Source organism: Carettochelys insculpta, chromosome 16 (assembly GCF_033958435.1).
Source record: "Carettochelys insculpta isolate YL-2023 chromosome 16, ASM3395843v1, whole genome shotgun sequence".
NCBI classification, from domain to species: Eukaryota; Metazoa; Chordata; order Testudines; family Carettochelyidae; genus Carettochelys; species Carettochelys insculpta.
The window spans coordinates 31665025-31679049 of record NC_134152.1 but is presented as its reverse complement, the minus strand read 5'-3'; the positions used below and the strand labels follow the sequence as shown (position 1 = coordinate 31679049).

The following is a 14025-nucleotide window of genomic DNA, read 5'->3' as shown; positions in this document are numbered from 1 at the left end:
GTGCTGCCATGAATATAAAGTGCCTCGTTAACATAATGGCAGGCAATCACATTTTGAAAGCGTGCTTGCCGTTATATTAATGAGGCACTGCCACGAATAGACACATTGCCTTTTGAAACGCAATTGCCTGCCATTATGCCAATGAGACTATATTCATGGCAGCACATCGTTAACATCTGCCAAAGTGCTAAATTACCATAATCCCTCCAAAAGGAGGGGCTAGCATGGCCACAGCCTAACAGGCAACACTTCAGGTTACTTAGCATTCAAAGGAAATGAATGGTGTTGCCAGTCCTCCCTGTCAAGCAGGAATCTCTTCTTTGTATACCACTGCTAAAGGACCGCACCGCAGAAATATTCTGGCTTCTGCAGTAGCAGGAATCCACGCCAGCTAGAGCCCATCTGCCAACTGGTACATTCCAGATGACTTTGATTAAGGCAAGACTTGAGAAATGAACCAGAAAAAAGCACAATCCTAGGCTGGGTGCACTTATTCCTTCCCCTCCCCCTACTGAAAAGCACAGGCAGCTGCTGATTGTTGCTATAAATAAAACAGCTCTGACATCTCAGCTACTTTTAGCCTGGGATGGAGGTAGCTGTATGCACAGCATTCGTAACCAAACAAAGGCCTGGACGTTCACTCAATGGCCATTGTATAGAAAGCCAGCCGAGGCAGGAAGAGTCAGAAGACTGAATCCGAGTCCTGATATCACAAGAACACCCTTTAATGTCTCCATGGAGCAGGACATTTCTATGGCTGAACATTTAAGTTACTTCCTTGTTCATCAATGATCTGGAAAATGAGGTAAGCAGTGAGGTGGCAAAGTTTGCAGATGACACCAAGTTGTTCAGGACAGTCAAAACCAAAAGGGATTGTGAAGAACTACAAAAAGATCTCAGCAAACTGAGTGATTGGGCAGCAAAATGGCAAATGAAATTTAATGTGGGTAAGTGTAAGGTAATGCATGTTGGAAAAAATAACCCAAATTACACGTACTACATGATGGGGTCAAATTTAGCTACGACAGATCAGGAAAGGGATCTTGGAGTTATAGTGGATAGTTCTCTGAAGACATCCACGCAGTGTGCAGCGGCAGTTAGTAAGGCAAATAGGATGTTAGGAATTATTAAAAAAGGGATCGATAATAAGACAAAAGATATCATACTTCCCCTATATAAAACTATGGTACGCCCACATCTCGAGTACTGCGTGCAGATGTGGTCTCCTCACCTCAAAAAAGATATATTGGCATTAGAAAAGGTTCAGAAAAGGGCGACTAAGATGATTAGGGGCTTGGAAAGGGTCCCATATGGGGAGAGGCTAGAGAGACTGGGACTTTTCAGTTTGGAAAAGAGGCGATTGAGGGGCGATATGATAGAGGTATATAAAATCATGAATGGTGTGGAGAAAGTGAATATAGAAAAATTATTTACCTTTTCCCATAATACAAGAACTAGGGGACACCAAATGAAATTGATGGGTAGTGGGTTCAAAACTAATAAAAGGAAATTTTTCTTCACACAGCGCACAGTCAACCTGTGGAACTCCTTGCCCGAGGCGGCTGTGAAGGCCAGGACTCTATTAGGGTTTAAAAAAGAGCTTGATAAATTTTTGCAGGTCAGGTCCATAAATGGCTATTAGCCAGGGATAAAGTATGGTGCCCTAGCCTTCATAACAAGGGCAGGAGATGGATGGCAGGAGATAAATCACTTGTCTTCTGTTCTCCTTCTCTGGGGCGCCTGGCATTGGCCACCGTCGGCAGATGGGATGCTGGGCTTGATGGACCTTTGGTCTGACCCAGTATGGCCATTCTTATGTTCTTATGTTCTTATGTTCCTTCTGTGGCACTGTGTGACATTAGCCTACCATCCATTCCAGAAGTATGCCAGCAACAAGAACTTTGCCTTCCGTAGTGGATGCTTAAATGAAAAACAGATGACGACAAATCCCAGGCATCAGCCAGCTTGCTGAAAGTTCAGTGACAGGGAGATTTCCAATCTGTTCTCTTACAGCCAATGGATAAAGGTGAGTTTAGGCTAGTCTCTGGCCCCGAGACTCCATTCCAAATTCAGCACCTCAGCTGTGGTCAAGCTGCAGCAACTATTTAAAAAAAGGCAGTACACCTGTGCAGACCCAGATCAGGTTATCAGGCTTTGCTCTTGTGTTCAGGATAAATGCTACAAGCAAAACTGTTCTTCTGCAGCAGGCCCTGCCTCCCATTCCATCCAGCAGGAGTCTGGCTCTACTCCCCTTTAAACTGCAGTTTTGCAAGACTGACCAGTTACAAACATTTTTGAATTCAAGCAGAACAATATTTTGCCTGTTCCAAGCTAGGAAATGGGAATTTCTGCACTAGGCTGAATTTTAAATTCCCAATAGGGGATAATTACTCAGCAATTACAAAGCCAAGGAAATGCTTCTTGCACTGAGGGCAAGTTACTCCAGAAGCTACCACCAGTACCAACGGAAGTAAATGATTGGGACACCTCTTGCTAATGTAGGTTGAGCCTTTCTAGGCCAGCACCCTTGGGATCTGACCAATGCCGAATGAGAGAATTTGCTGGACCCTGGGAGGTCACTAGTGTCTAGCACATTGTCAACATTTCCACTGCTTACTGGGCTTTTCAAAGATATTTAGGAGTAAATTTGAGATAAAGAGCAGCACAGAACACAAAGCCAGGACTGGTGGCTGTCAAAAAAACAAAAACACCTTTATGAGACCACAGGAAACTTGGTCACACCCATGACAAGCAGTAGTCCAGCTAACTAAAATCACGTGGGATTAGGGATATTGCTGGAAGAGAGTCTGGACTAGAGAGATTCAACCTGTACTATTTTAGTTTCACATAGTGCTTGTGCAAATATGCATGACTAAAAATATGATGGGGTAAAGTAATCACTGCTCCTCTCAGTTAAGACTTATCTACCACACCAAACAAAAAAAGCAGTCATGTAGCACTTCAAAGACTTAACAAAATCAACTGCTACATGACTGCTTTTTTGTTTGGTGAAGATACACACTAACACGGCTACCTCTCTGTAACTATCTACCACACCAAGACAGTTTAATCTTACCCCCCAGGGAGATACATCCACACCAAAGAGCCTGCATGCAAGTTTAACAGGAAGAGGTTGGGAAATGTAGATCCATTCCCACTGAGCTCAGCAGGAAATTGGCAGGACAGCACAGCAATCTAAGAACAGAGCATAAGTGCTTGTGTGACCTACTTGGAAATAGATCATCATCAAAACTGTTGCAATTGGTACCCTTTGCCAAGAAGCAACTGGTAAAGCACAGGAAGTCAAATACTCCATTGCTCACCAAAGCCATCCCTTCAGACCATCAGGTTGCATGGGCACTGCTGCAGCGTATATGCAGGAGTATGAATTACCATGGCTCCCATTGGAAAATGTAAGGCCCCACTTGAAAAACTCCAAAGAGGAGCCACTTGAATAGGAAAGAATGCAAAAGCATTTGAAATTCTCATCTTTTAATGGGCAATGATAACTTTGGGTTGGTTCTGTGTATACAATTAAACAATATACTTAAAGGTTCCCCCCCCAAAAAAAATTCGCACCCCCTTTATTAATTTTCTTCCATCAACCTTCCACTGCTGGATTCAACTCCCACAGCTTAGCACACAGCTCTCAAGTCACTGCAGATCCACATCCTAAGAGTAATGAAGAGCTGAAAAACCTTGGTGCACCAGTGATGTGTTATTTAAAAATAACAACTCTATTAAACCAAACACCTTCCCAGTCTCCACTGTTTCTCAGAGGAAAAAATGTTACTGTGGGAGTCTTAATACGCTTGTCTTTGTGGGTTTCTCTTTTCCCTACTGAAATCATACAACGTAGAGTTCATAGATCTTCTTTACACAGTATACCAGGGCAGCGAGTGCTATCGTGTTATGCAGTCTCTTTCTGTGCAGGTCATCCTTTCTCACTAGCACCACAGGAGTGGAGGAGGTGAGTGTATGCAGGGGCAGGCGGGAAAGTTTATAGGCATCATATTCCACTTGGTACTTGCAGCAGGGGTCAAACTGCCAGGAGATACCGTAGAGGGTGCAGCAGGCCATACTCAGCACGCCGGCTGGCAGGGAGATGTAATGGGAATAATCTGCTGGAAAGGCCAGGGGTGTGACAAGACAAGCGGTGCCTGCTAGGACGGCGGTCTTGTGCAGGCAGTTCCCGACTGTGATCCAGCGAGCAGTCTCATCGCCGATGCGAGTGGGTTCTATCACTATATACTTGTACTGTGCCTCCAGAGCCTGCTCCAGCTCATACTCAAACTGGTCCTGAGCATTCTCTCCATTGTAGATTTCATGCACAATGTAACACTCTGTGGAGCCCAAGGTGACCCTGTTAACAGGAAAAAGAGAATTAAGCTACAGAGCTCAGAAACAACCCTTCCTCTACAGTAACCCAAAGGGGTAGCCATTTTTCACCTGAGGAAGTAGGTTTTGTCCACAAAAACTCAAGACCGAATAAATTTGTTAGTATTTAAGGTGCCACAGGACTCTCTACATTAATCCACATGAGCTGCTGAAAACTGAAACTAGCTGAACACCTCAGGGTCACCAGGTCTCTGCTCCTCCACTAAACAAAGTATTACCTTTTCTGCTCAAGACTGTTTGAGAGCAGTTGATTATGCAAGGGAAACAAACTCTTCATCTGGGCTTAATTAGGCATTTTACATCCAAGGGAATTTTACTTTCTGCATTTTGGAGAATTAAGAGCATCAAGAAATTAAGATCCTGAGATTGTTTCACGATTCAACCAGATTTCTCCATTTGACTTCTGCCATCAGTGACATCCCAGCTCAAGCATTTTTTTGTTTTTTACATTTGTAATTGGTGCAGAAGAGGTGCCAGTGCTATGAACTGCCAGACCTAGTGGTCTCAGTAAAAATTAAGCAGTGGTGTCAATGTCAAAGAGAGGACTGTATAAGAGGATGAAGTGAGCCACCAGCAGAACACACACTGGATACGAATAGTTCCTCAACTAAGCGGTTGCACATTTTCCAACAAGACATGCATTTGTCCACACTTTTTCCTGGCACAGATCGGAACAAAACTCAAACCCAGGATAACCCCCACATTTCCAGCACCATGCCTCTACCATTTCAGCTCTAGAAGCAACAGCTAAGCAGCTGACACGCCAGCTTGTTAGGAGACTGACCAATTTGTGGAACTCAACCCATGGTAATGAGGAGTGACACACATTGGAAGTTACAGGGAGAAGTGACAGGAAAGCAGCCATCAGAATTTGTCAGCACATTTGGTTCCTTCTTCTTGCCACATGGGGAGGCAAAGGGAGAGAGAGAGATCTTTTACTTCAACACTGGTTAAATCATAGGAAAGCTGTCTGCATTACTCTACAGCAGTTTCCCTACTCCTGCCACCAGAATGTACTAGGGAAGTTGTATACACACAGATTGAACATATCATGCAAGATCACTAGCCTTGGTAAAACCATAGGTAGCCTGCACTAGGTTCCAGCCTCTTGCCCCTCAGCAGCATCTAACTGTTTATCTTTTTACTCCAGATCTGTTCACCTTTCTGTGAAGTAGATACAACAGCCTCAGTGTGGTAGCAGAACAGAGCAAATGACGTCAGTTACAGTAGATGGGTTTTAACTAATTAAAAGAAACTCACTGAGATGTTCTGTTAAAACCCATGTCCCAAGCACACCAGCTCCCAAGAACATAGTTATCGGCAAACTCCCCTAGCAGGCCAAGACCAACCAGTGCACTTCCTTGATCTACTCACAGCAGATCAAACATTATTCCTGATAGTACTTGGATTCACTTGGCCTAAGCGATTTGGCAATGGAGAATTTTTCAGTGGAGAATGAAACTAATTTTCTTGCCTTCTTGCTCCATTTGTATAAAGATACTACAGGTTGAACCTCTGGTCCAGCACCCTCAAGACCTGACTCGTGCTGAACAAGAGAATTTACGGAACCAGGGAAGGTCAATATGGTCTTGCAGCATTATCAACTCTTCCACTGCTTACTGGGCTCTTACAAGATATTTAGAGGTAAATCAGAGGTAAACAGCAGCACAGAACACTGAGCGCCATGACTGACAGCTGTAAGCAAACTTTATGGGACCACAGGAAATGTGGCTACACCCATAATAAGTGGACATCTGGCTAACTAAAATCCTGCCAGACGAGGGATGCTGCAAAGGGAGAGAGTGCTGGATTAGAGAGGTTCAACCTGTAGTATGTCTCACTGGAGATGGCAAAGGAAGAGAAGGTACATGTTTGCAAGCAAGCTGCTGTAGTACCAGAAATTACCCTTAAATCCACCTTTATTCAGGCTGGGAAGTGTATTATGCAGCAGCCACCTGTAATCAAGACGATTGTTAAATTACAGGCTGTTCTTTGAAGTAGCTTGTTTATAGCAAATGGTGACAACAATACCAAGCAGCAGGAACTAAGACTTAAAAGCCTCATTTAGGAAACAATGAGCTGTTTCTGTAAGTGTCTGGTTGATATTTTTGTAAACCTACAAGTAAGGTTTTCCTTGTAAGCCAGACCCTGGCCATTCTCTGGCTACATTACATTTGCCTTGAGCCTGTCTGCATTTGGAATAGGAGATTCTGACAATTCTGCCCAGGACAAGGGCTGGTTTGCACATCTATGAAATTCTGTTAATTTGGTGACAGAAACATAGCATTTCAATGTGAAGTTTAAGATTTCTTTTCCAAAAAAAAAAAAAAAAAGATGATGTCTCAGATTAACCCCTTTAGCTTGTCCATTACTCAGCCTTGGAATTGGAAGCTTCAAAGCAAAACATTTTTGCTACATTTAAATGGAACCATGTCTGGTAAAAGTAGAATATTTGTTACGAAACACTGAAATATGTATTTGTTTCAATTTCAGAAGTTCCTAAGGTTTAAATGCCAAAGTGAATTAGGTTAGCATGACAGAGGAAGACAACCAAGCAATTTAATTTCACAGTCCAAATGGAGTCAAATCTAGTCATGGTATACAAGGTGAAGTTAGAACTTTTCACCAGCGCTTCCCCTTCAAGTAAGTACTGAAGAGGTCTTAAGCTTTCGTGTAGCCAGGCCAGAAGAATTTTCAGATCCATTTGAGAAGGCATCAGGGATGGCAGGATATTTCCCAGAGACAGTTTTACTAGGTTAAAAAAAAAAACAAAACATTTTTATCATTCCAAAAAAAAAAAAAAAAAAAAAAAAGGCCCAAACCAGTCAGTCCTAGTTTAAGGCATTTTCTACTCTAAAAAAACTGTTTAGTTGATGCAAACCACATTACACTTTGTTACTTACATATTCAGATTGTGGTTACACAAGGCAGCAGATTACACTAGTCAAAACCATTCTGTTACATGAAAACAGTAATAATCCAGAACTGTAGGCTTAAAGTGCTAAGCAGTCAAAGGCATGCAGACTTCCAAGTCCAACCCACCATGCGGCATTCTGTAGCAGAAGACCATCTTTGATGTAGTGGACATACTGAGCCCATTCCTATTTTGAATGGATGTATTCAAAATTTGAAGAGGAATTGTTCTATGCTTGCTGAACGTGCAGGACATCAATAAAATTGTTTTCCTTAATTTAGCCTCTCATTTTTTCTGGGAAATTGTTCGCTCTGGAGGGCACACTTGAGATGCAGGCTTTATAAAACAGCACCGAGTGGGTGAAACCATTTGCTGTTAACACTGAATGACTTCAATCCAGCTTCAAGTGCCACTGGCCAGTGCTTTTTTTATGCCAGTAATTGCCAGTACTGAGTAGCAGCACCTTGGCAGCCCCACCAGCAGGACTGGCTGAGGGGAAGGGGACAAGCTGAGTACCAGCTTTTCCCCCCCACCTTTTTTAAACTAAAAAATGCTGATGAAAGCCATTATCTACAACAGCCCAGCTTACTAGATAAAAAAGGCTCAAGAAGGCTTTCTTCAGAATTGCCATGTCAACCAACTGAAGTTATGGGAAAGGTTTAAGTTCAGGGAAGAAGCCACCCCATTGTGAGACTTCCTATAACACTGTGTTGCTCAAGTTAGATCTATTCTCTGACTGGAATGCACCTACCCAGCTCCAGCATTTCTCTCCAGCTCAGACCCCAACACTCTCTGGGTTCAGGCTGTTTCTTCTCTCTCAGAATTCCCTCTTGTCCTTGAAAGATCTTTGAATAACTCTCCTCCTTCCCTGCCACCTCCCACTCCCCACACTTTATGCATCCTCATAGACCCACTTAGTTAATAGCCTCCCAGTCAAGGAAAGTAGGTCAAGAACTCATTAAACACTTTAGAAAATATGCTTCTTCAAGCCTTCTCCTCTCTCCTGGAATCTTTATGGGCTCTGTGAAGTCAAAACATGATGCTCAGGAGCAAAAATCAGTTCCATAAAACATACTCTATGTAAAAAAGATATGGAGTGAAACAGAATAAGACATGCTTTCCAGAAAGCACCTGGCCTTAGCCTGAACGTTCTATCGAATTTTTCATCCACATGCAGATTTTTTTCCATTCGCGTGCTGAATAAAATTTTCTATGTGTACCAAGACGTGCAAATGTGCACCACCAGCAGAAACAAAAAAGCTAGCTGTGGGTGCTCTGCTAATCAGCTGGGCTTCATTTGACTCTCTCCTGAGTGGTCACACAAGCGAATGGCTTACAGGGAACACTGCCTAGGCAATATGCTCTTGGGGCTCCAACCACAGCAGCGGCTGATCCCTTGACTGAAAAATCCCTATTAGAGCCACTTATTCTTCCAGAAAATACTCGAGATGCAACTGTCTATCCTGGCACTGACTAAATAACCCCAAAACCAAAGAATGGGCTAGGGGAAGTGGGTATTAGATGTTAAGCAGCAGCAAATATGAGGAGACGGTGAAGGGAGCAAATATTACATATGGGGCAAATGCAAAATAAACTTGATCTTAGCCATAAAGTTAAAGTTCAGGCACATGGGGGCTCATTGTATGTCACTTCCACATACAAGTTTGGCTGCAACAGGTGGAACATCAGGGGAAGCCAAAGTTCCTTTCCTGAGAAATGATTTCACAATTGTACACAAAAGAAGAAAAATCCAAACAATGTGTTGTGTCTGCCCAAAGGTGAGACCACAGACAGCTCTGTCCAGAGACCTGACTAGAACTCGTTGACACAGAACAAGAAATCCCATTCTTGCCTCAGAGACCTCAAGTACAAAGACCAGCAAAAACTGATTTTCCATGACATAGGGCCTTTTCTTTTAACAGAACAGCACACAGGAGCCTCTGAAGAGTGCATTTTGGAACTCACCACCACCACTAGGAAAAAAACACACACACACACACACAGCCAGGGTTTAAGCATTGTTAGTGCTGTGCTTGTGTCAACCTAGTTGGGAGCACTGATAAGTAACCCACATCAGAGGACACCATATAATGATGCCTCACAGCCACAGGCTGGATGTGTTAGTTATGCTTAAAAGCATGTTTTAAACTGGGCAAAATTAAATGATTTTCTAGAGTCTTTCTTCGAAGAAGGAAATGCTATGGGAAAGTTTTATGTCCATTCTGGGGTAATTGTGTGGCTTTTCTCTTGAATACTATTTGCAATAGCTCAGCGGTTTGAGCATTGGCCTTGTAACCCTGGGCTGGAAGCTCTATCCTTGACAAGGCCATTTAGGGGACGGGGACCAATAGATTACAGAAAAAATCTGTCAGGGATGATGTCTGGTCCTACCAAGAGGGCAGGGGACTGGACTCCATCTCTCCAGGTCTCTTTCAGCTCTATGAGATTTGTATGTATATATCACTGCTTGAGGAATCCCATTCCCTGTGATTGTTTTAGCATTTCATTCCTACTGCTTCGCCACTTAAAAAGCCATGTTAAAAAAATAAGAATACTCTTTTCTGATGGTTCACTAGATTAAACAGCTTTTGTTGCTAGCTTTATAAGATAATTGTCCCAACAGGGTTACAAAAAATTAAACTCAGCTGCTCATACAGCAACCCCCAGAAAAAGGGACAGAAAAGCCCCTATTAACCACAGGGTAATGTTAAATTTGAAATGCATACCCCTACTGAAAATACCACTCAGTGCACTAAGGAAACATTGCAGCTTGCTATACGCTAGACATTTAAGACATTTCCCAGATATGATTCTAAAATCTGTCCCATCTCTATCTCCCAAAAAAGTTCTGGCCACAGGATATGTCCCAAGCCACCTATGAGCTGCCGCTCCTGTTTTTGCAGTCTCCTGGTCACAAGCACAGTTTGTTTCTCTTTTACCACACATATCCTTAAACTAGTTTACAAACTCAGCAGCACATGGCACAGGTATACAGCAGGAGAAGCTTTTCATGCCTTGCTCTCCCGCACCCATCCCTTCTAAAAATGGAATTCAGACCACTGTATTGGGAGAAATTTCTCCACATCCTCCTCCAGCCAGCAGCTGGGAAAGGAAAGGCAGTTATAGCCTTCTCATCAGTGGGTTGTCCCAACCCTTCTCATTTCCATCTATCAGCTATTCTTCTATTCTTTCAGTTCTGACTGGTGGGTGTCAGGAAGGAATCTCCTGACCCGATAGGAAGTATCTCCAGATAGTACACAATTCCTTTTGTATTTTATTGTTCAACTTTCTTAACCCCAAGTTATTTTTCAAAATGTGACAGGATTACTTATGGACAGCAGAATACCTGTAGTTCTACCACTCAAAGAGAGGTTTCTTGACCTAGTAAACAATTCCAGGCAGAAATTCACGAGAATGGCAAATGCAGAGACTGGTTTGGGTGGCGACTGAAAAAGATGGGCTTCCTGCCATGTGATAATGCTCCTGATGTGCAAAATTTGCACCACATGCAACATGCATAGAAGAAATGAGTACACCAGTGCACCAAAGGACAGAAGGCTGGTGTGTGAATGAATTCCAACACAGCTACATGTTGTTAGAGTCCCAACCAAAACCTAAAATAAGTCAGTTCTGTGCAGACAGGTCAGAGTCAAGAACATTAATGCACTAACCTTTTATTTCTACATCTGGGTTCAACTCTTGTTACTTTCAACATGAAAAATGAATTGTGGGCTCATCTTAATCCCCAGTGGAAAAATTCAACATCACAAAACCATCATACAATTTGACAAGCTTGTCCATTTCAGGTCAGGAAAGGTCCAAGACTGTAATGATAGGGGTACTCCACATGAGAACTGAGATGTAAGGATAAACTTTCCCCACAGCACCCTCCAACATTTTAGCATTCTTGACCCATTACTATCAGCATCTCAGCTTCCAGACAATCTGTGCAAGCACAGTCTTCGGAAAATAATCACTGCAGTCAGAACAAAGACAAGAAACAACAGCACACAGGCAAAGCCGGTTTCCGTTCAAGGGACACAACTTAAATGCAGCAAGATTAGACCCAAATAAGGAATTCTATTTAGTTCTTTAAAAAGAGGATGGCAGTGGGGGACATATCAGAGAAAATGAGCATGAGACCCTCAAAGCCAAAACATTGTCATACTATTGCACACTGAAGAAACACCACTTTTAGTTTAACAAAGACTAATAGAAGCAGATCAATCACTGCTCCAAGCAAGCAGGTTACTGGAAATCCAACCGGCACATGTAGCGAAAGGAAAGACCTTTAAGATTGCCCAGAAGCCAGTAAATGTAGTTGGGATGACATTAAAGCTGCCTTATTGCATTGTCCTTTCTGCTCTGCATAAGTTTGTCGGAATATTTCCCCAGGGAACAAGTGGCATTCAGTTCTGTGCTCTCGTGGTCATCATGTAACATTTTAGATCAGAACTCCAAGTGCACATAGCTGTTCTCCATTATAAAATGCTTCAGGCTACGGATTAGCAATTCCGGTTAGATAGTCTACAGAGGCCCTTTGGAATGAGGGAGGGAAAGCAATATTTATGAGTTCTTGTTAGTTTCTCGGTATTTTGTTTGACTTCTAACCACTATCATAAACCAGCCCAGAACCACCAGCTGTTGGATGAACATCCTCAGCCATATGTCCCACAAGTAAAGTATAATAATCTGGCAGTGACCTATGAGACATTCCATGTATCAGTCAGATCTTTTATGCAGGGATATGGTCTTTATATTACAGCTGCCAGCCATTTTGCTATATTTGACTAACAGCTGGACATTATTTTATTTACTCACTATTCCCTTGCTGCTACCCCCAAACATATGCTCCTTTTAGACTAGCCGGCTGACAACTACAAAGTGAGCTAGAGAAATAGCTTAAAACAGCTCTTTGATGAGAAAGCTGGATCTGTGTGCTCCATAAGGCTGTTTTTGAACAAGACTCATATTCATGAACTTGAGAAAATTGCATTTGCTCTCTATGACATTTACATGTTATCATCTGGTAACTGATCCATCAACATTGCCCTATGTACAAGCCATGTTCCCAACACCAATACAAAATAGGTAGGTGTGACTTCAGAAAAGACACTAGTCAAGAGTCTGACAATGGATCTCTCCAATTCCACAAGGGGGAACACCACCACTTACCTAAGATTTACACAAAAAGCAGGTAATCTTACCAGTCAAAGTTACTTGGAAGTAAAACTGCTTGGCACCTAATACTACTAGCTTTTGCCAGGTTTGTGTTGGAAGAGTGTGTGTAGAAGTGGTTAGAGTACAGATGTACTATTCTGCTGCATCTCCTCTGTGCCTGTTTTCATGCCCAATCCCAATCATTTGTAAAAATCAGGATAATACTAAAAGTCTCAGAACAGGTCAGTGAGGCAAGTAACTCAGTGTTTGTAAAGCACCCATTTTTAAATAGTATCAATGCCTCCCCACCTAGAGTCATCAGAGACTTTGAATTGGGCAGCAGAAGACAGCTACTTTCAAAAGCTGTTGGTTACACTAGTTAGCAACAGAGTGGATGGAGCCCCATCCTGAAGGAAAGAGATGCCAAGGGGAAGGGACTACAGGACTGAGCCAAGTTTAAAAAAAACCCCGTGCATACAGGTTTTAAAGTAGCCCAACAAGACCTCCCTCTTTCCTGTTTTTAAAGTTAGGTTTCCAAACTTCTACAGCTACTCCGCAGGTAATTCCACTATGCCCCAGTTGTTCATCCATCCGGACAGAGGCAGAAACAGACCCGGTGACCAAACGTGCATTTCAGAGAGCTCTTTGTGAGCACAGACGCTGGAAAAAGCCAAAAGCAACAGCCACCGCCAGAACAGCCAGGCCAATTGTACACCCTTCCCTCTCCCAAAAATAACTGGGCAGTCTCCAAATCCAAGGAGCAAAAGAGCAAAATCCCACACACACCCCTCAACTGGCATTAAGCACTTTCCAAGGGAAGTCTGAAGGTCTTCTGCTACCTCCACAGCCTTAGGTCTTTGGGAGCGTCCCAGACTCCGGACCTCTCGGACCACGAGGTATCATTTGGCCTACGCGTTAAAGCCGTCTCCAGTGAGCTGCAGACAGATTTGCCCTGACCTTCCCTTGGCGCTGCCTCTCCTTCCCCTTCTCCCCGTGCTCCTCGCTCCCGGAGAAACTCGTCCCCCAGCTAAGGCTGGGCAGCTGGAGCCAGATGCAAACGGTGCCGTCCCCGCCGCAGCTGGGCTCTGCCCTGAATTCACCCAGAGGCTTGGAAGGATCACAGCCCTGGGCTTAGCGCACTGGGGCAGAGGGAGGCTTTGATTCCTCCCACCCCCGGCTCCTCCCCAGCCCCACGACGGGCATCCCCCGGCCGGCTCCCTCACCCCCCACAGCTGCTCCCTCCTTAGCCCTTTCCTCCGCCCCTCCCCCTCACTCACCTGTTCTCCCCTCTTCCCCGCCCCCATGTACTGTACCCCCCACCCCCCGCCACCGGCCTGCCCCTCACTGGCCCTCGTCTCCTCCCCTCGCTACTCCCGCTTGTCCCGCTCAGGGCGGGGAGAGTGCCCGGCCTCCACCCAGCCCGGACCAAGCAGGAGCCCAGGGGCACCCCTATGCCCCCGACTCGGGGTCCCGCCGCCCGGGCAGGCCTCACCTCTCCCTGCCGCTGCTGCCGAGGCCAGCGCGCTTCCTTCCCCACGCCGCCATCTTGGAGA

General features: G+C 44.1%; 1 protein-coding gene across 2 annotated transcripts in view; it reads right to left on the bottom strand.

Annotated features, from left to right (window-relative positions):
• TMEM11 (transmembrane protein 11) overlaps positions 1-14025 on the bottom strand; it is a 17122-nt gene extending 3097 nt beyond the window's left edge. Inside the window, exons 1-3 of one of the 2 annotated variants that reach the window (XM_075011197.1) lie at positions 13965-14011; positions 10984-11136; positions 1435-4363 (exon numbers count right to left, since the gene is read on the bottom strand). In XM_075011197.1, coding sequence (XP_074867298.1) covers positions 3847-4363; positions 10984-11027 — 561 coding nt within the window. In that variant the 5' untranslated portion in view covers positions 11028-11136; positions 13965-14011 and the 3' untranslated portion in view covers positions 1435-3846. Of the gene's footprint in view, positions 1-1434; positions 4364-10983; positions 11137-13964 lie in introns of both variants that reach the window. The other variant, XM_075011195.1, reaches the window with a different exon arrangement.